Source organism: Haliotis asinina, chromosome 3 (assembly GCF_037392515.1).
Source record: "Haliotis asinina isolate JCU_RB_2024 chromosome 3, JCU_Hal_asi_v2, whole genome shotgun sequence".
NCBI lineage: Eukaryota > Metazoa > Mollusca > Gastropoda > Lepetellida > Haliotidae > Haliotis > Haliotis asinina.
Window position 1 is genome coordinate 53,079,716 of NC_090282.1, and position 17,089 is coordinate 53,096,804.

Below are 17,089 nucleotides of genomic sequence, written 5' to 3' on the forward strand. Positions count from 1 at the left end.
CTCATCATGCTCTGTGTCATTAATCCCGTAGATCAAAAAGTCATCCATGATGCCTGTAATTCCTTCATGACCTTCCAATGTCCGTGACACTTGTCTTTGGAAATACTCAGGCGCTGAAGTTATTCCAAATGGCAACCGTTTGTAACAGTATCGTCCAAATGGAGTCATAAAAGTTGTGAGATAAGAGGACTGTTCTGTCAATTTCACCTGGTGAAACCCTGAATTGGCATCAATCTTTGAGAATACTCTGGCATCCTTCAATTGTCCGAGAGTATGATCCACCGTAGGGAGGGTGTGTCTCTCTCTGAGTACTGACTCATTCAATCTTCTCAGATCAACACAGATCCTGACATCTCCATTGGCTTTAGGTACAACCACCATAGGTGCACACCATTCTGTTGGAGCATCAACCTTCGAAATAACTCCCAGTGACTCCAGTTTCTCAAGCTGTTCTTTAACCTTAGGCAGCAGAGGTATGGGTACCCGTCTCGGTGTAGTGACAGCATACGGTTGAGCATCAGTCTTCAACTTGATGTCATATTCACCATCCATTTCACCTAGACCCACAAACAGACCTGGGAACTCTGAAACCATATCCTCCTTTGTGACCGCTGAACAGAACTGGAGTAATCCGAGGTCCTCACTGGCATCACAGCTCAGAAGTGAGTGACTACTTTCTGTCAAAACATAAAATGTTTCTTTCACAGTTCTCTCTTTCCACTTCACAGTAGCATGAAAGCACCCGACTACTTTCAGCTGGTTCTGAATTCCTCTCAGCATTCGTTTGGGATTCTGAAGTTGTCTACCTGGGAACACTTTGTCGAAAATGTCCTGAGATATTAAGCTAACATCTGCCCCTGTATCAGCTTTGAGAGTGATAGTTTTGCCATCAACTTGCAAGTTGAAGTAACGACGACTTCTCTGTTTTGGAGTATCACTGCTGATAGAGCCAAGAAATACTGTTTCTTGTGAATGTCTAGCTGGACAAAACTTCCTGTCATGTTTTTCCTTACCACAATATGGACAATTTTCCCTTTGAAGTTTTTGATTTTGTGCTTGAGGTTTACTTCTACTCGGCAATTTTGGTTTGGTATGACTTTGTTTTCTAGCAGATGGTGTTTTTCTCTTGACATATCCAACACTTGCAGCTTTATCATCCTGGAGGCTTTTTACTTGACTTTCTGTAGCTTCAGCTGTTCTACATATGTTTAATGCCATTTCAAGAGTGAGATTTTGCTCTCTCAATAGTCTTGATCTAGTTTCTTCACTCTGAATTCCAATTACAATTCTATCCCTAACTAGTGAGTCTCTCAGATCTCCAAATTCACAGCTGGCACTTTTATTTCGAATGTCAGTATAGAAAGAGTCAAACTTTTCTCCACTTTGTTGATTTCTAGTTCCAAATACATACCTTTCAAATGTCACATTCTTTCTAGGATTACAATATTGTTCAAATTTTTCCATCAATACCTCACATTTTCCCCTATCATCTTCGTTTGCAAACTCAAACGTGTTATAAACCTGTCTAGCGTCCTTGCCGATCACATGCAGAAATGTAGAAGCAATAACGTTTGCATTTTTGTTTTCGAGTCCGCTTGCAATTTTGTAAAGTTCAAATTCCTGTTTCCATATCTTGAAATTCTCTGAAATATTGCCAATTAATTCCAGTGGAGGCGGCGGCTTCAAGTTATTCATGATGAACACTGAACATTCGCCGATACGAGTTTATCACTATAGGACCGTGCGTCAGGACGATTTTTTCTTCAACGGCGAGAACGTGTGTGCAGAGAGCGCGGCAACTTATAATCTGTGCAAGAGGACGATAGTCAGCACGATTTCACGCTACACACAGTTACAGCTTTGTCAACGAGTGACGACCGATCAAAAAGTTCAAAATTTGAGTTTGATTGAGAGTCCATAAGTTGTCTCACCAGATCCCGCTTCTGACACCATGTTGTATCAAGATGTAGGGCCGTAATTACCACTAACGAGCCGTTGTGAGCGGAGCCATGTTTTATTGCCGTACTCAGACAAGACAACCACAGTTGTCGCCCCTTGGTGACATTGCAGACCGCTAATAATAGATACCACTACATGTACAACCATTAAACAAAGTCACAGTACGTGGACATGCGTCACTTCACTGCACCTGTGATGGTGGGTGTGTACAACCATTAAACAAAGTCACAGTACATGGACGTGCGTCACTTCACTGCACCTGTGATGGTGGGTGTGTACAACCATTAAACAAAGTCACAGTACATAGACGTGTGTCAGTTCACTGCACATGTGATGGTGGGTGTGTACAACCATTAAACAAAGTCACAGTACGTGGACATGCGTCACTTCACTGCACCTGTGATGGTGGGTGTGTACAACCATTAAACAAAGTCACAGTACATGGACGTGCGTCACTTCACTGCACCTGTGATGGTGGGTGTGTACAACCATTAAACAAAGTCACAGTACATAGACGTGTGTCAGTTCACTGCACCTATGATGGTGGGTGTGTACAACCATTAAACAAAGTCACAGTACATGGACATGCGTCACTTCACTGCACCTGTGATGGTGGGTGCGTACAACCATTAAACAAAGTCACAGTACATAGACGTGCATCACTTCACTGCACCTATGATGGTGAGTGTGTACAACCATTAAACAAAGTCACAGTACATGGACATGCGTCACTTCACTGCACCTGTGATGGTGGGTGTGTACAACCATTAAACAAAGTCACAGTACATAGACGTGTGTCAGTTCACTGCACATGTGATGGTGGGTGTGTACAACCATTAAACAAAGTCACAGTAACTGGACTTTGTGTCAGTTCACTACACCTGTGATGGTGGGTGTGTACAACCATTAAACAAAGTCACAGTACATGGACGTGTCACTTCACTGCACCTGTGATGGTGGGTGTGTACAACCATTAAACAAAGTCACAGTACGTGGACATGCGTCACTTCACTGCACCTGTGATGGTGGGTGTGTACAACCATTAAACAAAGTCACAGTACATAGACGTGCGTCACTTCACTGCACCTATGATGGTGGGTGTGTACAACCATTAAACAAAGTCACAGTACATGGACATGCGTCACTTCACTGCACCTGTGATGGTGGGTGTGTACAACCATTAAACAAAGTCACAGTACATAGACGTGTGTCAGTTCACTGCACATGTGATGGTGGGTGTGTACAACCATTAAACAAAGTCACAGTAACTGGACTTTGTGTCAGTTCACTACACCTGTGATGGTGGGTGTGTACAATCATTAAACAAAGTCACAGTACATGGACGTGTCACTTCACTGCACCTGTGATGGTGGGTGTGTACAACCATTAAACAAAGTCACAGTACATAGACGTGTGTCAGTTCACTGCACATGTGATGGTGGGTGTGTACAACCATTAAACAAAGTCACAGTACATATACGTGCGTCACTTCACTGCACCTATGATGGTGGGTGTGTACAACCATTAAACAAAGTCACAGTACATGGACATGCGTCACTTCACTGCACCTGTGATGGTGGGTGAGTACAACCATTAAACAAAGTCACAGTACATGGACATGTGTCAGTTCACTGCACATGTGATGGTGGGTGAGTACAACCATTAAACAAAGTCACAGTACATGGACATGTGTCAGTTCACTGCACCTGTGATGGTGGGTGTGTACAACCATTAAACAAAGTCACAGTAACTGGACGTTGTGTCAGTTCACTACACCTGTGATGGTGGGTGTGTACAACCATTAAACAAAGTCACAGTACATGGACATGTGTCAGTTCACTGCACATGTGATGGTGGGTGTGTACAACCATTAAACAAAGTCACAGCACATGTCACTTATTATTTCTGTAGAGAAGGTATACAGATGTGGGTCCGTCTCGTGAATCCTCAGGTTGTCAATGATTATCTCCATAGATAAGGTATACAGTTGTGGGGCTATCAGGTGAATCTTGAGGTTGTCACTGACTATTTCTGTAGAGAATGTATACAGATGTGGGGCTGTCTGGTGAATCTCTAGGTTGTCACTGACTATTTCTGTAGAGAAGGTATACAGATATGGGGCTGTCTGGTGAATCTCTAGGTTGTCACTGACTATTTCTGTAGAGAAGGTATACAGATATGGGGCTGTCTGGTGAATCTCTAGGTTGTCACTGACTATTTCTGTAGAGAAGGTATACAGATATGGGGCTGTCTGGTGAATCTCTAGGTTGTCACTGACTATTTCTGTAGAGAAGGTATACAGATGTGGGGCTGTCTGGTGAATCTCTAGGTTGTCACTGACTATTTCTGTAGAGAAGGTATACAGATGTGGGGCTGTCTGGTGAATCTCTAGGTTGTCACTGACTATTTCTGTAGAGAAGGTATACAGATGTGGGTCCATCTCGTGAATCCTCAGGTTGTCAATGATTATCTCCATAGATAAGGTATACAGATGTGGGGCTATCAGGTGAATCTTGAGGTTGTCACTGACTATTTCTGTAGAGAATGTATACAGATGTGGGGCTGTCTGGTGAATCTCTAGGTTGTCACTGACTATTTCTGTAGAGAAGGTATACAGATATGGGGCTGTCTGGTGAATCTCTAGGTTGTCACTGACTATTTCTGTAGAGAAGGTATACAGATATGGGGCTGTCTGGTGAATCTCTAGGTTGTCACTGACTATTTCTGTAGAGAAGGTATACAGATGTGGGGCTGTCTGGTGAATCTCTAGGTTGTCACTGACTATTTCTGTAGAGAAGGTATACAGATGTGGGGCTGTCTGGTGAATCTCTAGGTTGTCACTGACTATTTCTGAAGAGAAGGTATACAGATGTGGGGCTGTCTGTTGAATCTTCAGGTTGTCACTGATCATCTCAGTATAAAATTATACAAAACATAGTTACAAGGCGTAATTTGGGGAGAAAATGAGAACAATTTAAGCAGAGCCAGTTTTTGACAGCCAGTTTCTCTGACATGCACATTTTACAGACACAGATTTTGGTATGTTCTTGAAGCTTATCTGTCATGAAGTTACATGTTCAGGCACAGTTTGTACAAGAGCAACAGCTGTTGTAAGCAAATGATAACCTGTGAGAATGAATCACTTGACACTTCACCTGGAGGCTGATGAGAGCAGATGCCGACTGCATGAGCTCTGACAAAATCTTCAGTGTCGACAACTTTCTGACCTACTATTCCTACATATCTTGGTCACCAACACCTGTAACCGAATAAATTACAGTGGGGTGCAACCTTGGAAGATACAGAACTAAAATATGTGGCTTTCACTCAATTTGTCAGGTTTATGCTGACAAAAAGAAAGCCACCATGAAATTACACAAGTTGCATGCTCCCGCACCTATGAAGCAAAGAGCCGGGTTACTTCTGTTCTTGCAGCTTCTATTTCTACTCGGAAATGATATCAAGACAAACCTGGACCACCAAAAGCAAGACGGACAACATTAGAAGGGGACATGAGCGGGACTGAAGTAATGAAAGAAAGTAACTAAAGAAATGAGGAAAGAAATGAATGACAATTTCAACAGACTGACTTCGAAGGTCAAGAAAGAAATGAATGACAATTTCACCAGATTGACTTCGAAGCGTGAGCAAACTGTGAACTCTGAAAAGTGTTGCAGCTCTTACATACAATATAGATATCCTGGAAGGCCAATCAGAGAGATTCCACCTAATATTTCAGAATCTGGAAGAAACGCCTGTAGAAAAAACAGAAAGTAACAAGAGTCATCAGAAGATGACATATCCCCCCGGCCCCCACGTTTGAAAGAACAAATAATCTGAAAGTTACTCATTGTTTTTTAGACTAAGTTTGAATTGTTTCCATGGAATTCATGAAAATAATAAATGCCATATATCTGTAATCAGCAAAGTCACAATGTCATATATCTGCCCAGATCTTTTGAAAGATATGGAATGGTTTTTGAGTTCTGCTCCGGGAACAAAACACACCTCTCACTTTTCAGACTAGGTCCAAAATGTTTCCATGGAAACTGAGAAAATAATAAATCACAAGATCCTGTACATACCAAAAGGCACCACTATAGGTTCTGATTGATATATCTACCTAGTTTTGCAGAAAAACATGGTTTTTGAGTTCTGCTCCGGAAACGAAGCCCACCCCTCCATTTTCAGACTAAGTCTAAAACGTTTCCATAGAAACCAAGACAGTAAGAAATCACAAAAACCTGTATCTGACTGATATATCTACCAAGTTTTGCAGAAAACTACTGAACGGTTTTTGAGTTCTGCTCCGGAAATAAAACACACCTCTCACTTTTCAGACTATGTCTGAAACATTTCCATGGAAACTAAGAAAACAAGAAATCACAAAAACCTGTAAATACAAAAGGCACCAGTACAGATTGAGACTGATATATCTACCAAGTTTTGCAGAAGAATATTGAACGATTTTTCTGGTTCTGCTCCAGAAACGAAGCACATCCCTCCATTTTCAGACTATGTCCAAAACGTTTCCATGGAAACCGAGAAAATAATAAATCACAAAAACCTGTAGAGAGCCAAAGACAGCACTTCAGGTTCTGACTGATATATCTACCAAGTTTTGCAGAAAAATATTGAATGGCTTTTGAGCTCTGGAAACGAAACATACTTCTCAATTTTGAGACTATGTCCGAAATGTTTCATGGAAACCGAGAAAATAATAAATCACAAAAACCTGTACATAGCAAAAGGCACCACTTTAGGTACTGACTGATATATCTACTAAGTTTTGCAGAAAAATATTCAACAGTTTTTGAGTTCTGCTCTGGAAACGAAGCCCACCCCACCATAAGACTAACACCAAAATATTCCATGGAAAAACAAAAACAATATAAATTCCCCAAATCTGTAAATAGCAAAAGGCACAACCATAGGCTGAGATTACTATATCTATTGTTTGGTCTAAAAATATTGAACGGTTTCTGAGTTATGCTCGGGAAACAAAATGATTATGGACGGACGGACGGACGGACGGATGGACGAGGCGTCAACTATATCCCCCCGCATTACATGCCAGGGGGATAAAAAGGAAAGTTTGGATGTCATAGAGCATTAAAGAGGCAATTAAGACTGACTGATGGATGACGCCTGACCAGGCTATCGATTGACTGTCTGGCGCTGGTGAAGTTTCACAGTATGGACCAGAAAGTAAAGGCACTCAAAACAATGAAGAAACAAGAAGACATAGTCATCAGTATTACCCCGCAGCAGTAAAATATTCTTCAAGAATATGTCTACTTATTATGATTACAGTATGTCAGTGTCTCGGTTTGCATAGTGGAGAGTGGAAGGAGTGTATTGTAAGGTTCTAAGAACAGTACCATCAAATTCAAGCGAGGTCGAACTTGTTGCCATGGAAACACAAAAAATATTTTATTCAGAAATCCAAACCTATCGAAAGGCACAACTATGCCACCAGACTTATCTATATGCCACGTTTGGTGAAGAAACAGTGAACGGTTTTAAAGGTCTGCTCTGGGAAAGAGAACAAACATCAATTTCAAAGTCAACATGTTTTCATGGAAACCATAAAAAATATATTTCACACACTGGTGTCATAACCCCAAAAGGCACATCTCGGAATCATGGTGAACATGGCAAATGTGTGTACCAAGTTTGATACAGCAAAAAGTTTGGGAGTCATCAGAAGATTACATATCCCCTCCCAACCCCCCAATCCCTCCAACATATTTGAAAGAACAAATCATCCGACAGTTACTTGATGTTTCATTAGACTAAGTTCAAAACGTTTCCATGGAAATAATGAGAACTATTTAGGCCAAATATCTGTAAACAGCTAAAGGTACCACTTCAAGATCTGTCCCATATACCTGCCAAGTTCTGTTGAAAGATATCAAATGGTTTTTGAGTTGTCCTTAGGAAACAAAGCAGACTAAGTCCGAATTGAGACTAAGTCTGAATTGTTTCCATGGAAACCAAGAAAATAACAAATCACAAAAGCCTGTAAATAGCAAAAGGCACCAGTGTTGGTTCTGACTGATATATCTTTCAGAAAAACATTGAACGGTGTTTGAGTTATGCTCCGGAAACAAGCCCATCCTCCCTTTTGAGACTAAGTAAGAATCATTTTCAAGGAAACCAGGCAACATAAAAATGTCCAAAATCTCAAGAACCCCTTTTTAGAATTATTGAAAATGATGTCTCTAAATGAAATCATCATATCCTGACTCCTTTGTTATTGTTCAAGGTGATCTTAATGCCTGTACTGGAGATGGGTCTGTTTAAGACTATATAGAAAATGATGACCTGTTATATTTACCCACTGACAGCGAACTTGATTATATCTCAGATGATGATGCTATCCCATGCAAATCACAGGATCATACTGTAAACAAACAGGGATACGCACTCCTAGAATTGTGCAAACACGGTTGACTGTTTAAAGATGCTCACATTGGCAAAATTACATGCTTTGCCAACAATGGGTCAGTGTGGTAGATTATGTATTATGCTCTATATATACATTGCATCTGGTCAATGACTTTACAATCACCACTTGTACCAGTAACTATACAATTAAAATAGGCAGTACTCCACTTGTCAATCATATTAACAAATTCTGTCCAAAACAAGGATATGTATGGAAAGACCAGCTTGAACAAGATTATATAGACAATTGGAATTCTGTTTCAGACAATGATTGTGCTTTGTTTTATCAATATTTTAATTCTGGCAAAATAGATCTTGCTGTCCAACACATTAGTAAATCTTTGTTAGAATACACAAGTTAATTCAAGAAAAACATTATCCTTTGGAGGAATATGATAAAGGCAGATGGTTTGATCATGGATGTAGAGCCACTCGCACTAAAGTGAGATTATCATTACATGCATTCCATGCTTTTGACAGTGAAGTGGCCAGAGAACTTTCTGTTTTCAGCCAGATCTTTCTACAAAAACAAATGTAAACTCAAAAAAAAACAAATCTGCGTGCCAGGGAAATGTTATCAAACAAGTTGTTTTGTCTACTTCATAATATGTATGCAAATGTGATAGGTTGTATCTCTTCAGAAGCTGGCAAAACCATCTTTTTTGAATGCCTGTTTGGTGTCAGACAAGGATGCCAGCTGTCCCCATTTGTTTTCTTTCTTTATTGATGATATTGTCCGATTTTTCTGTCTATGGATAACCAAAGGTGTAATGATATAGATCAACTGGAACTTTTCATCTTACTCTTTGCTGATGATATTGTTATGTTTGATAGTACAGTTGGAGGACTGCAGAAAAGAATGAATAAATTAATAAGTTATTGTGATAAACAGCAATTAAAGGTTATCATTGACAGGACTAAAGTGATGTTTTTTTCAGGAAAGGAAGAAGAGTAAAAAAATATGAACACTTTGCACTTATGGTAGCTCCATTGTAGTCTCATCCTGCAATCTTGGAGTCCACTTCTCATCTTCCTGATCATGGTATATTACACAAAGGACGCTGTCAGAGCAGGCTAGAAAGGTTCTGTTAATGGTAAGGTCGTGAATCCCAAACTTAATTAATCTTTCATCTCGAGCTTTGATGGGTACAATGTGTGAAGTCCATTTTCTGGTGTCCCCCGCCGTGATATTTCTGGAATATTGCTAAAAGCGGCGTAAAACTAAACTCACTCACTCACTCACTCAAGCTTTGATGTATATCCTTGATGTCAAGATTATGCCCAGTGAAGTTTGGGGTTTTCACCCCTCTTCCTATGTCATTCAATTTCATGACAAGTTTTTATAGGACATTTTACACCTAGGCAGGACTGTACGAAATACTGCAGTGAGAGGCGGCTTGGATGGTATTCTGTCAAACTTGTTGACCGTTGCACAAGAAGGACCATATACATCTGTCCATGTTTAGTTCCCCATGCAAGTGCTCTACATTACTGTACATACACACTAGTCCATGTTTAGTTCCCCATACAAGTGGTGTGGTCACTGTACATACACACCAGTCCATGTTTAGTTCCCCATAGAAGTGCTGTAGGTTACTGTACTTACACAACAGTCCATGTTTAGTTCCCCATGCAAGTGCTCTACATTACTGTACATACACATACACACCGGTCCTTGTTTAGTTCCCCCATGCAAGTGGTGTGCTTACTGTACATACACACCAGTCCATGTTTAGTTTCCCATACAAGTGCTGTTGGTTACAGTACACACACAAGTCCAGTCCATGTTTAGTTTCCCATGCAAGTGGTGTGGTTACTGTACATACATACCAGTCCATGTTTAGTTCCCAATGCAAGTGTTGTAGGTCACTGTACATACACACCAGTCCATGTTTAGTTCCCCATACAAGTGCTGTAGGTTACTGTACTTACACAACAGTCCATGTTTAGTTCCCCATACATGTGTTGTAGGTCACTGTACATACATACCAGTCCATGCTTAGTTCCCCATGAAAGTGCTGTGGTTACTGTACATACACACCAGTTCATGTTTAGTTCCCCATAGAAGTGCTGTGGTTACTGTACATACACACCAGTCCATGTTTAGTTCCCCATACAAGAGCTGTAGGTCACTGTACATACACTCCAGTCTATGTTTAGTTCCCAATGCAAGTGTTGTAGGTCACTGTACATACATACCAGTCAATGTTTAGTTCCCAATGCAAGTGTTGTAGGTTACTGTACATACACAACAGTCCATGTTTAGTTTCCCATGCAAGTGCTGTTGGTTACTGTACATACACAACAGTCCATGTTTAGTTCCCCATGCAAGTGCTATAGGTTACTGTACATACACACCAGTCCATGTTTAGTTCCCTATGCAAGTCTTGTTGGTTTCTGTATATACAGCGCTCAATTTAGTGTTTTGTTGCTTGTACTAAATTTTTGCGAGGGTAAACTTCAGAAAAAAAAATCTGATAATTCAAAAGCATTACTTATTTCTTGCATTGAAAATCAGTGTATCTGGAATTTGTCTGGTGCAAGTAGGTTTCCATCTTAGGTTGCACCTGGTGCAAAAAGGTTAACATCTCTTAACTTGAGTCCTGATATATTCACCATTCCATGTTTGGTTTCCCATCCATGTGCTATAGGTTACTGTACATACACAGCAGTCCATATTGGTCAAGCAGACCACAACTTTTTGAGTCTGATGCTTGGGTCTGCACCACAGAATTTCTGATCACAAGTTGGGCACTCTTCAGCAAGCTGACAATGTAAAGATATGACCAGTTGGTGGACTCCATCCCCTGCTACCTACACATCATCTATAGTAATCACAAATCAGGAAGAAATGTCTCTATGTAACAGATATATTATCTACCCCTTGGACAGTCTGCAATACCAGTAGACATAGACTTTCAAGCAATTTACCAACCAGCCCACACATATTTCTCATTTCAACAAAGACACAAATTAAGTGTGCTACTAAATGCATCATAGACATGTTGTTCAGCAAGCAACAATGTAACTGCTAATACCTTTATTGGAATTTAAAGCATGTCCTACATAAGCTAGAACAAACTACATCTAGAACAAACTGCTACTGCTGTCATAGAGTCTGTAATAATACTGGTTTGTTTTAAATGCCGGGATTCTTCATAAAACTTTAAGCAAACAGAAACATTATCAGTGTGTGTCTCCCTTCAACACCATAAACTATAGCTATGACAGAGTAATTAATCATCTTTTAATTAGATAGATAATGAGACCTACAGCTCTAGTAAAAAACAGTGTCATAAAAAAAGGGGTTTTCATAATACAATAATACAAGAATCATCAGAACATGACATGTTTGAAAGGACAAATCATCCGACAGTTACTTATTGTGTTTTTAGACAAAGTCTGAATTGTTTCCATGGAATTCATGAAAAATATAAATGCCATATATCTGCAATCAGAAAAAGTCACCATTTCAAGATCTGTCTCGTATATCTGCCCAGATCTTTTGAAAGATATGAAATGGTTTCCGAGTTGTGCTCCGGAAGAGTCAGCGACTTGTTCATTTAATCGAGAAAATAATAAATCATAAAAATCTGTAAGTAGCAAAAGGCACCACTTTGGGGTCTGCCACACATATCTACCCAGTTTTACTCACAGATATTAAGAAGTTTTTGAGTTCTGCTCCGGAAACAGAACACACCTCTCACTTTTGAGAGTAAGTCCGAAACGCTTCCCTGGAAACCAAGAAAATAATAAATCACAAAAACCTGTAGAGAGCAAAAGGCACCACTTTGGGGTCTGCAACACATATCTGCCATGTTTTACGGACAGATACTAAGAAGTTCTGATTGATGTATCTACCAAGTTTTGCAGAAAAATACTGAATGTTTTTTGAGTTCTGCTCCGGAAACGAAGCCCATCCCTCGCATTTTGAGATGTTTTCATGGAAACCGAGAAAACAATAAATCACAAAAAACCTGTACATAGCAAAAGGCACCACTTTGAGGTCTGCCACACATATCTGCCAAGTTTTACGGAAACAGATATTAAGAAGTTTTTGAGTTCTGCTCCGGAAACGAAACACACCTCTCACTTTTCAGACTAGGTCTGAAACGTTTCCATGGAAACTGAGAAAATAATACATCCCAAGATCCTGTACATAGCAAAAGGCACCACTTCTGGTTCTGGCTCATATATCTACCAAGTTTTGCAGAAAAATATTCAACAGTTTTTGAGTTCTGCTCCGGAAACGTAACACACATCTGACTTTGGAAACTATGACTGAAACGTTTCCACGGAAACCGAGAAAATAATAAAGCACAAAAATGTGTACATAGCAAAAGGCACCACTTTAGGTTCTGATTGATATATCTACCAAGTTTTGCAGAAAAGTATTGAACGGTTATTGAGTTCTGCTCCGGAAACGAAGCCCACCCCACCATAAAACTAACACCAAAATGCTCCATGGAAAAACAAAAAAAATCTAAATGCCAAAAATCTGTAAATAGCAAAAGGCACAACCATAGGCTGATATTATTATAACTATCAAGTTTGGTCTAAAAATATTGAACGGTTTCTGAGTTGTGCTCCGGAAACAAAATGTTTACGGATGGACTGGGAATGGACGGACGGACGGACAGACGAGGCATCGACTAAATCCCCCCACATGACCAGTCTTGGGGATAAAAAGGTGTTTTGACTAAGCATTTGATAGGTGTTTTGACTAAGCATTTCTTATTTTGATTCTTAGTTCAGATTGTATAGGTACTAGCTTACCACTCTGCCTTGCTTGCATTCATAACTTAACTATGGCAAACCCACTGTTTGCATCTACATCAAAGTTAATCAAAATGAGTGAGTGAGTGAGTGAGTGAGTGAGTGAGTGAATTTAGTTTTATGCCACACTCAGCAGATTTCCAGCTATATAATCGAGTCTGGACCAGACAATCAAGTGATCAAAAACATGAGCATCGATCTGCGCCATTGGGAACTGATGACATGTGTCAACAAGGTCAGTGAGCCTGACCACCCGATCCCGTTAATCGCCTCTTACGACAAGAACAGTCGCCTTTTATGGCAAGCATGGGTTGCTGAAGGCCTAGTCTACCCTGGACCTTCATGTGTCTAATCAAAATAAGAACTGAAAGAAAACAGCAACATCAATAAAATGGTTTGGTAATAAGTGTTTTGCTACAGAGTAATATAACCAGATTTTAGAGGGTTTAAATAGAACTCTGGAGTGGTTAACATTTCTCATAGTGAATGGATGACCTCAGCAGAGGCAGGTTATCGTACACTGACTCCGATCATTTCAAGCTGTACATAAAATTAACATCAAATTATCAATATGATTCCACAGTTCTCTGCATGTCTCTTGAAAAATGGTGCTTCTCTAAAGGATGATGTTGATGAGAAAGAAAGTCCATTCTCACTGACAGTCTGTTTCACCCCATAAGTACTGACACCACACCAACTGATGAAGTAGGTGGCACATATCTGGCACTTCCCATCTGCCTCTTTCAGCTGTTTTCGTGTGTTGATCCTGGCCAGGTTATAATATGTGCAACCATTAGCAGAATATTAGGGTAACATTCTTCAGTAGACACTTTGCTTTTAGACAGACTGTATACAAGCCTTTTCAAAATGTTGAAATTTTCTCTCCTGTATTTGTGTGGGATTATCTGTGCAATAAATGTAATGATACGATCATTCTATGTGTATTTCTTTGGACCCGCCTCACCAAAGCCTCATTGCAATCCAGACTCAAATACTAAAGGAGAGAAATTACACTTTTTGACTTGCCAAACATTCAGGCACCCCCACTGCTATATCCACAATCTGGCATCCGGTCTGTCACAGTGTCATGTTTATGTGTGTTTCTTAGTTCTAGTGCAATTGTGATAGCGAGTTCTCCAGTTTGGCAAGCAGCACATTCTGACTATGCCTGATGTGAACTTTCATTGTCATTTTTTGTTAAATTCATATACAATGGTTGCTTTATTTCTGATGGCAGTGTGTGTTATATGCCTCACCAATATGTACCTGCATTCATTCTTGATATGACTAATTCAGTCCAAGTTGTCTCAAGGTTACAGATGACAGTTTAGCTCTGGTCTATCATAGCACTACCAATTTGAGAGAACATACACAGAAACTGTGTCCATGCAAATAGGCAGAAGCAGAATTATTTTAAGACCATCAACATGAAAATGAATGTTTTCAGCTGACTAACCATGCTGCCTCACACAACTGTCACAGAACCAATACTAGGAGTAGGAGAACATGACGTGAATTGTTGGTTGCCTTGTGTCAACCAACACCACATCAATCCCAACAATAAACAGTGATTTCTTCAGCTGTCAGTGCTTGTGCCTTCAAAGTATCTTTAGCTGATATCCAGTAAGACTTACACAAAAATGTTTCATAAGTCAATAATAATGACATATAAAGTGTATAAGGTAGTTCATCTTTTCCTTGCCCCATGTAGCCTGGCAACGAAATACTGACACTTGTAAAAGATAATTGACAAGGCCCTGGTTCTGGTTGTGAAATACGATAATTGCAAGAGATGCGCACAGATCAAGAGCTGGCATTCCACTAATACATCCATGACAATGAGCACATCAGCGGACTGAAGCACCAAGCACCAGCAGCAGCAGCAGCAGCAGCTAAGTCTGCAGTTAATGCGTATGGTTTACATTAACAAACCAATTACCTCCCGGGTTATGTTCAGCATACAGGAAACAGTTTCAGTCAGAAACAGGTATATGTCAAATCATAAACATTCTTCGACCAAAAGAAAATAAACAAACCACTACCCCTAACAGCATAATAAACTAACATATCTTTGCAATGAAGGTGAAGAAATTATGAAATTCGTCATGACGTATGCCTACTGCTTGACACAGATTTGAGATGAAACCTCAGCGCCATATGTTTACCAATATCCAATGGCAACAACACTACACGAATCATAACACAAATTAAGGGAACCTTCCATATTTGACTAAATCTCGAAGTGAAACTGACTGTATCGAGACTCTATCACTTTGTCCAATATCGCCTCTCTTGCCCTCCATAATCATTAGAACCCTGTGCAGACGATTCTCTCCTCCCCTGCCACAACACCTCATACGCGATACGCGCGCACACATACATGTACACTGTTTATTCACTATATATTCTGCCGCATTCATAACCTCAACCTTTATACACTGACCTCTCCACGATGAACAGTAACAGATGTTCAATCACGTAGCCGATGACTTACAGTATTTTCTAGCTGCACTGAGCTTTATTGTGAAACGAATGATGGACTGATCTAACCCGAAGAGATAATATATCATACCTTACCTTGGAATACACATCAGCCATTACTAGTTCCGTTTCGAGAATCATGGTAATAATCCCGAACATTCCGAACACAAGACAATAATCTGATATTTTTTTCCTCTTTTCATACAACGCCTTCCTCTTCCCAAGTCTATATCCAACATTTTTCTGTCTGGCTTTGTGATGAGTTCGCTCTGCCTCGGAATATTTCTGATAATCCGTAATGCCAACGAGAGCCACACCTGCCTCTTCTGTCGAGGCATAGCTCATTTTGGACGATGTCGGCAGAGACTGCATTGAAGTAGGTTTCTGCAGTTGTTTGAAAGAGGTGATGGCTCCGTTAACCCTCATGTAGTCAGCACCAATATCCGAAATTGCCGACTCTTTCAGTTTGTGTTTAATGTCCTCAGCTCTACTACACTCAGGCTCGCTTTGCGATCTACCATCCTCCTCTCCTCGCCCGCCATTTAGCGGCAATATACGTTCCATCTGAGCGCGCGGGCGTGGATTTGTTTTCATAGTACTGTGAGTGCGGGGCGCAAGAGCTACACGGCAAGCGGTGTCACACGCTGTAAGGCTGTTTTTTTCGTCAGAACAGAAGCTATAATTTTGGAGTTCAATATCAGGCGATGTGTAGCCACGATTAACTCTGCCATCTTGATTGCGAGGACCGGGTAGAGGGGGGAAGCTTAGCTCGGGGAAGTGTGGCGGTGTTGTCGTCTCTGCCATGTCATTCTGTGATTCCAACAGCGACGTATCGCCAGCATCTATTATGGTTTCGATCCCTGAGCCACGACTGTCTGATAGCCCTGTGAGCGACGGTTGCTGTCGATGCTCTGTCGAGTCAAGTCGTGCACGCTCATTGGCTGCCTCCACCAATACAAGCGACATATTTAAATATCATATGGAATTGTGGAATCGATCGACGACCCTCGCCAGACCAGAAAACAAATCATTTACAGGCGCGCTCTAAGGTTTAGGTTCTGTCGTCCTTGTTTGAATAGGAGGATGGTTCAAATTTAGCTGATAGATTATCTGCACATATCTTGCTTTCAGATATTTCTCTGTATTTTTCTGGAAATCTACTAGATACTAGACACACTGTTGACAATTAGGACTGAATTAAAATTGCCTTTGAAACCGACGTGTATTCATTGTCTCATGAATCGCCGCAGTTTCTTCACTGAGAAGATGATCACTGAAAGTGATTTTCACAATAGTTCACACTGCGTTTGTTCAGAAATGTTGATAATCCTGATGAAGATGGCTGTCTCGCGCTTCACCTCACATATCTCCTGTATTTATCAACTTCCAGCAAGTTATAATATTCTGTCAAAAAGCTGTCACT

The 17,089-nt window shown here is 40.4% G+C and overlaps 1 protein-coding gene across 1 annotated transcript in view; it reads right to left on the bottom strand.

Annotated features, from left to right (window-relative positions):
- LOC137278157 (small conductance calcium-activated potassium channel protein 2-like) overlaps positions 1 to 16,632 on the bottom strand; it is a 243,980-nt gene extending 227,348 nt beyond the window's left edge. Inside the window, exon 1 of the mRNA XM_067810330.1 lies at positions 15,763 to 16,632. Within this exon, the coding sequence (XP_067666431.1) occupies positions 15,763 to 16,632 (870 nt within the window). The remainder of the gene's footprint in view (positions 1 to 15,762) is intronic.
- Positions 16,633 to 17,089: the final 457 nt, after the last annotated feature.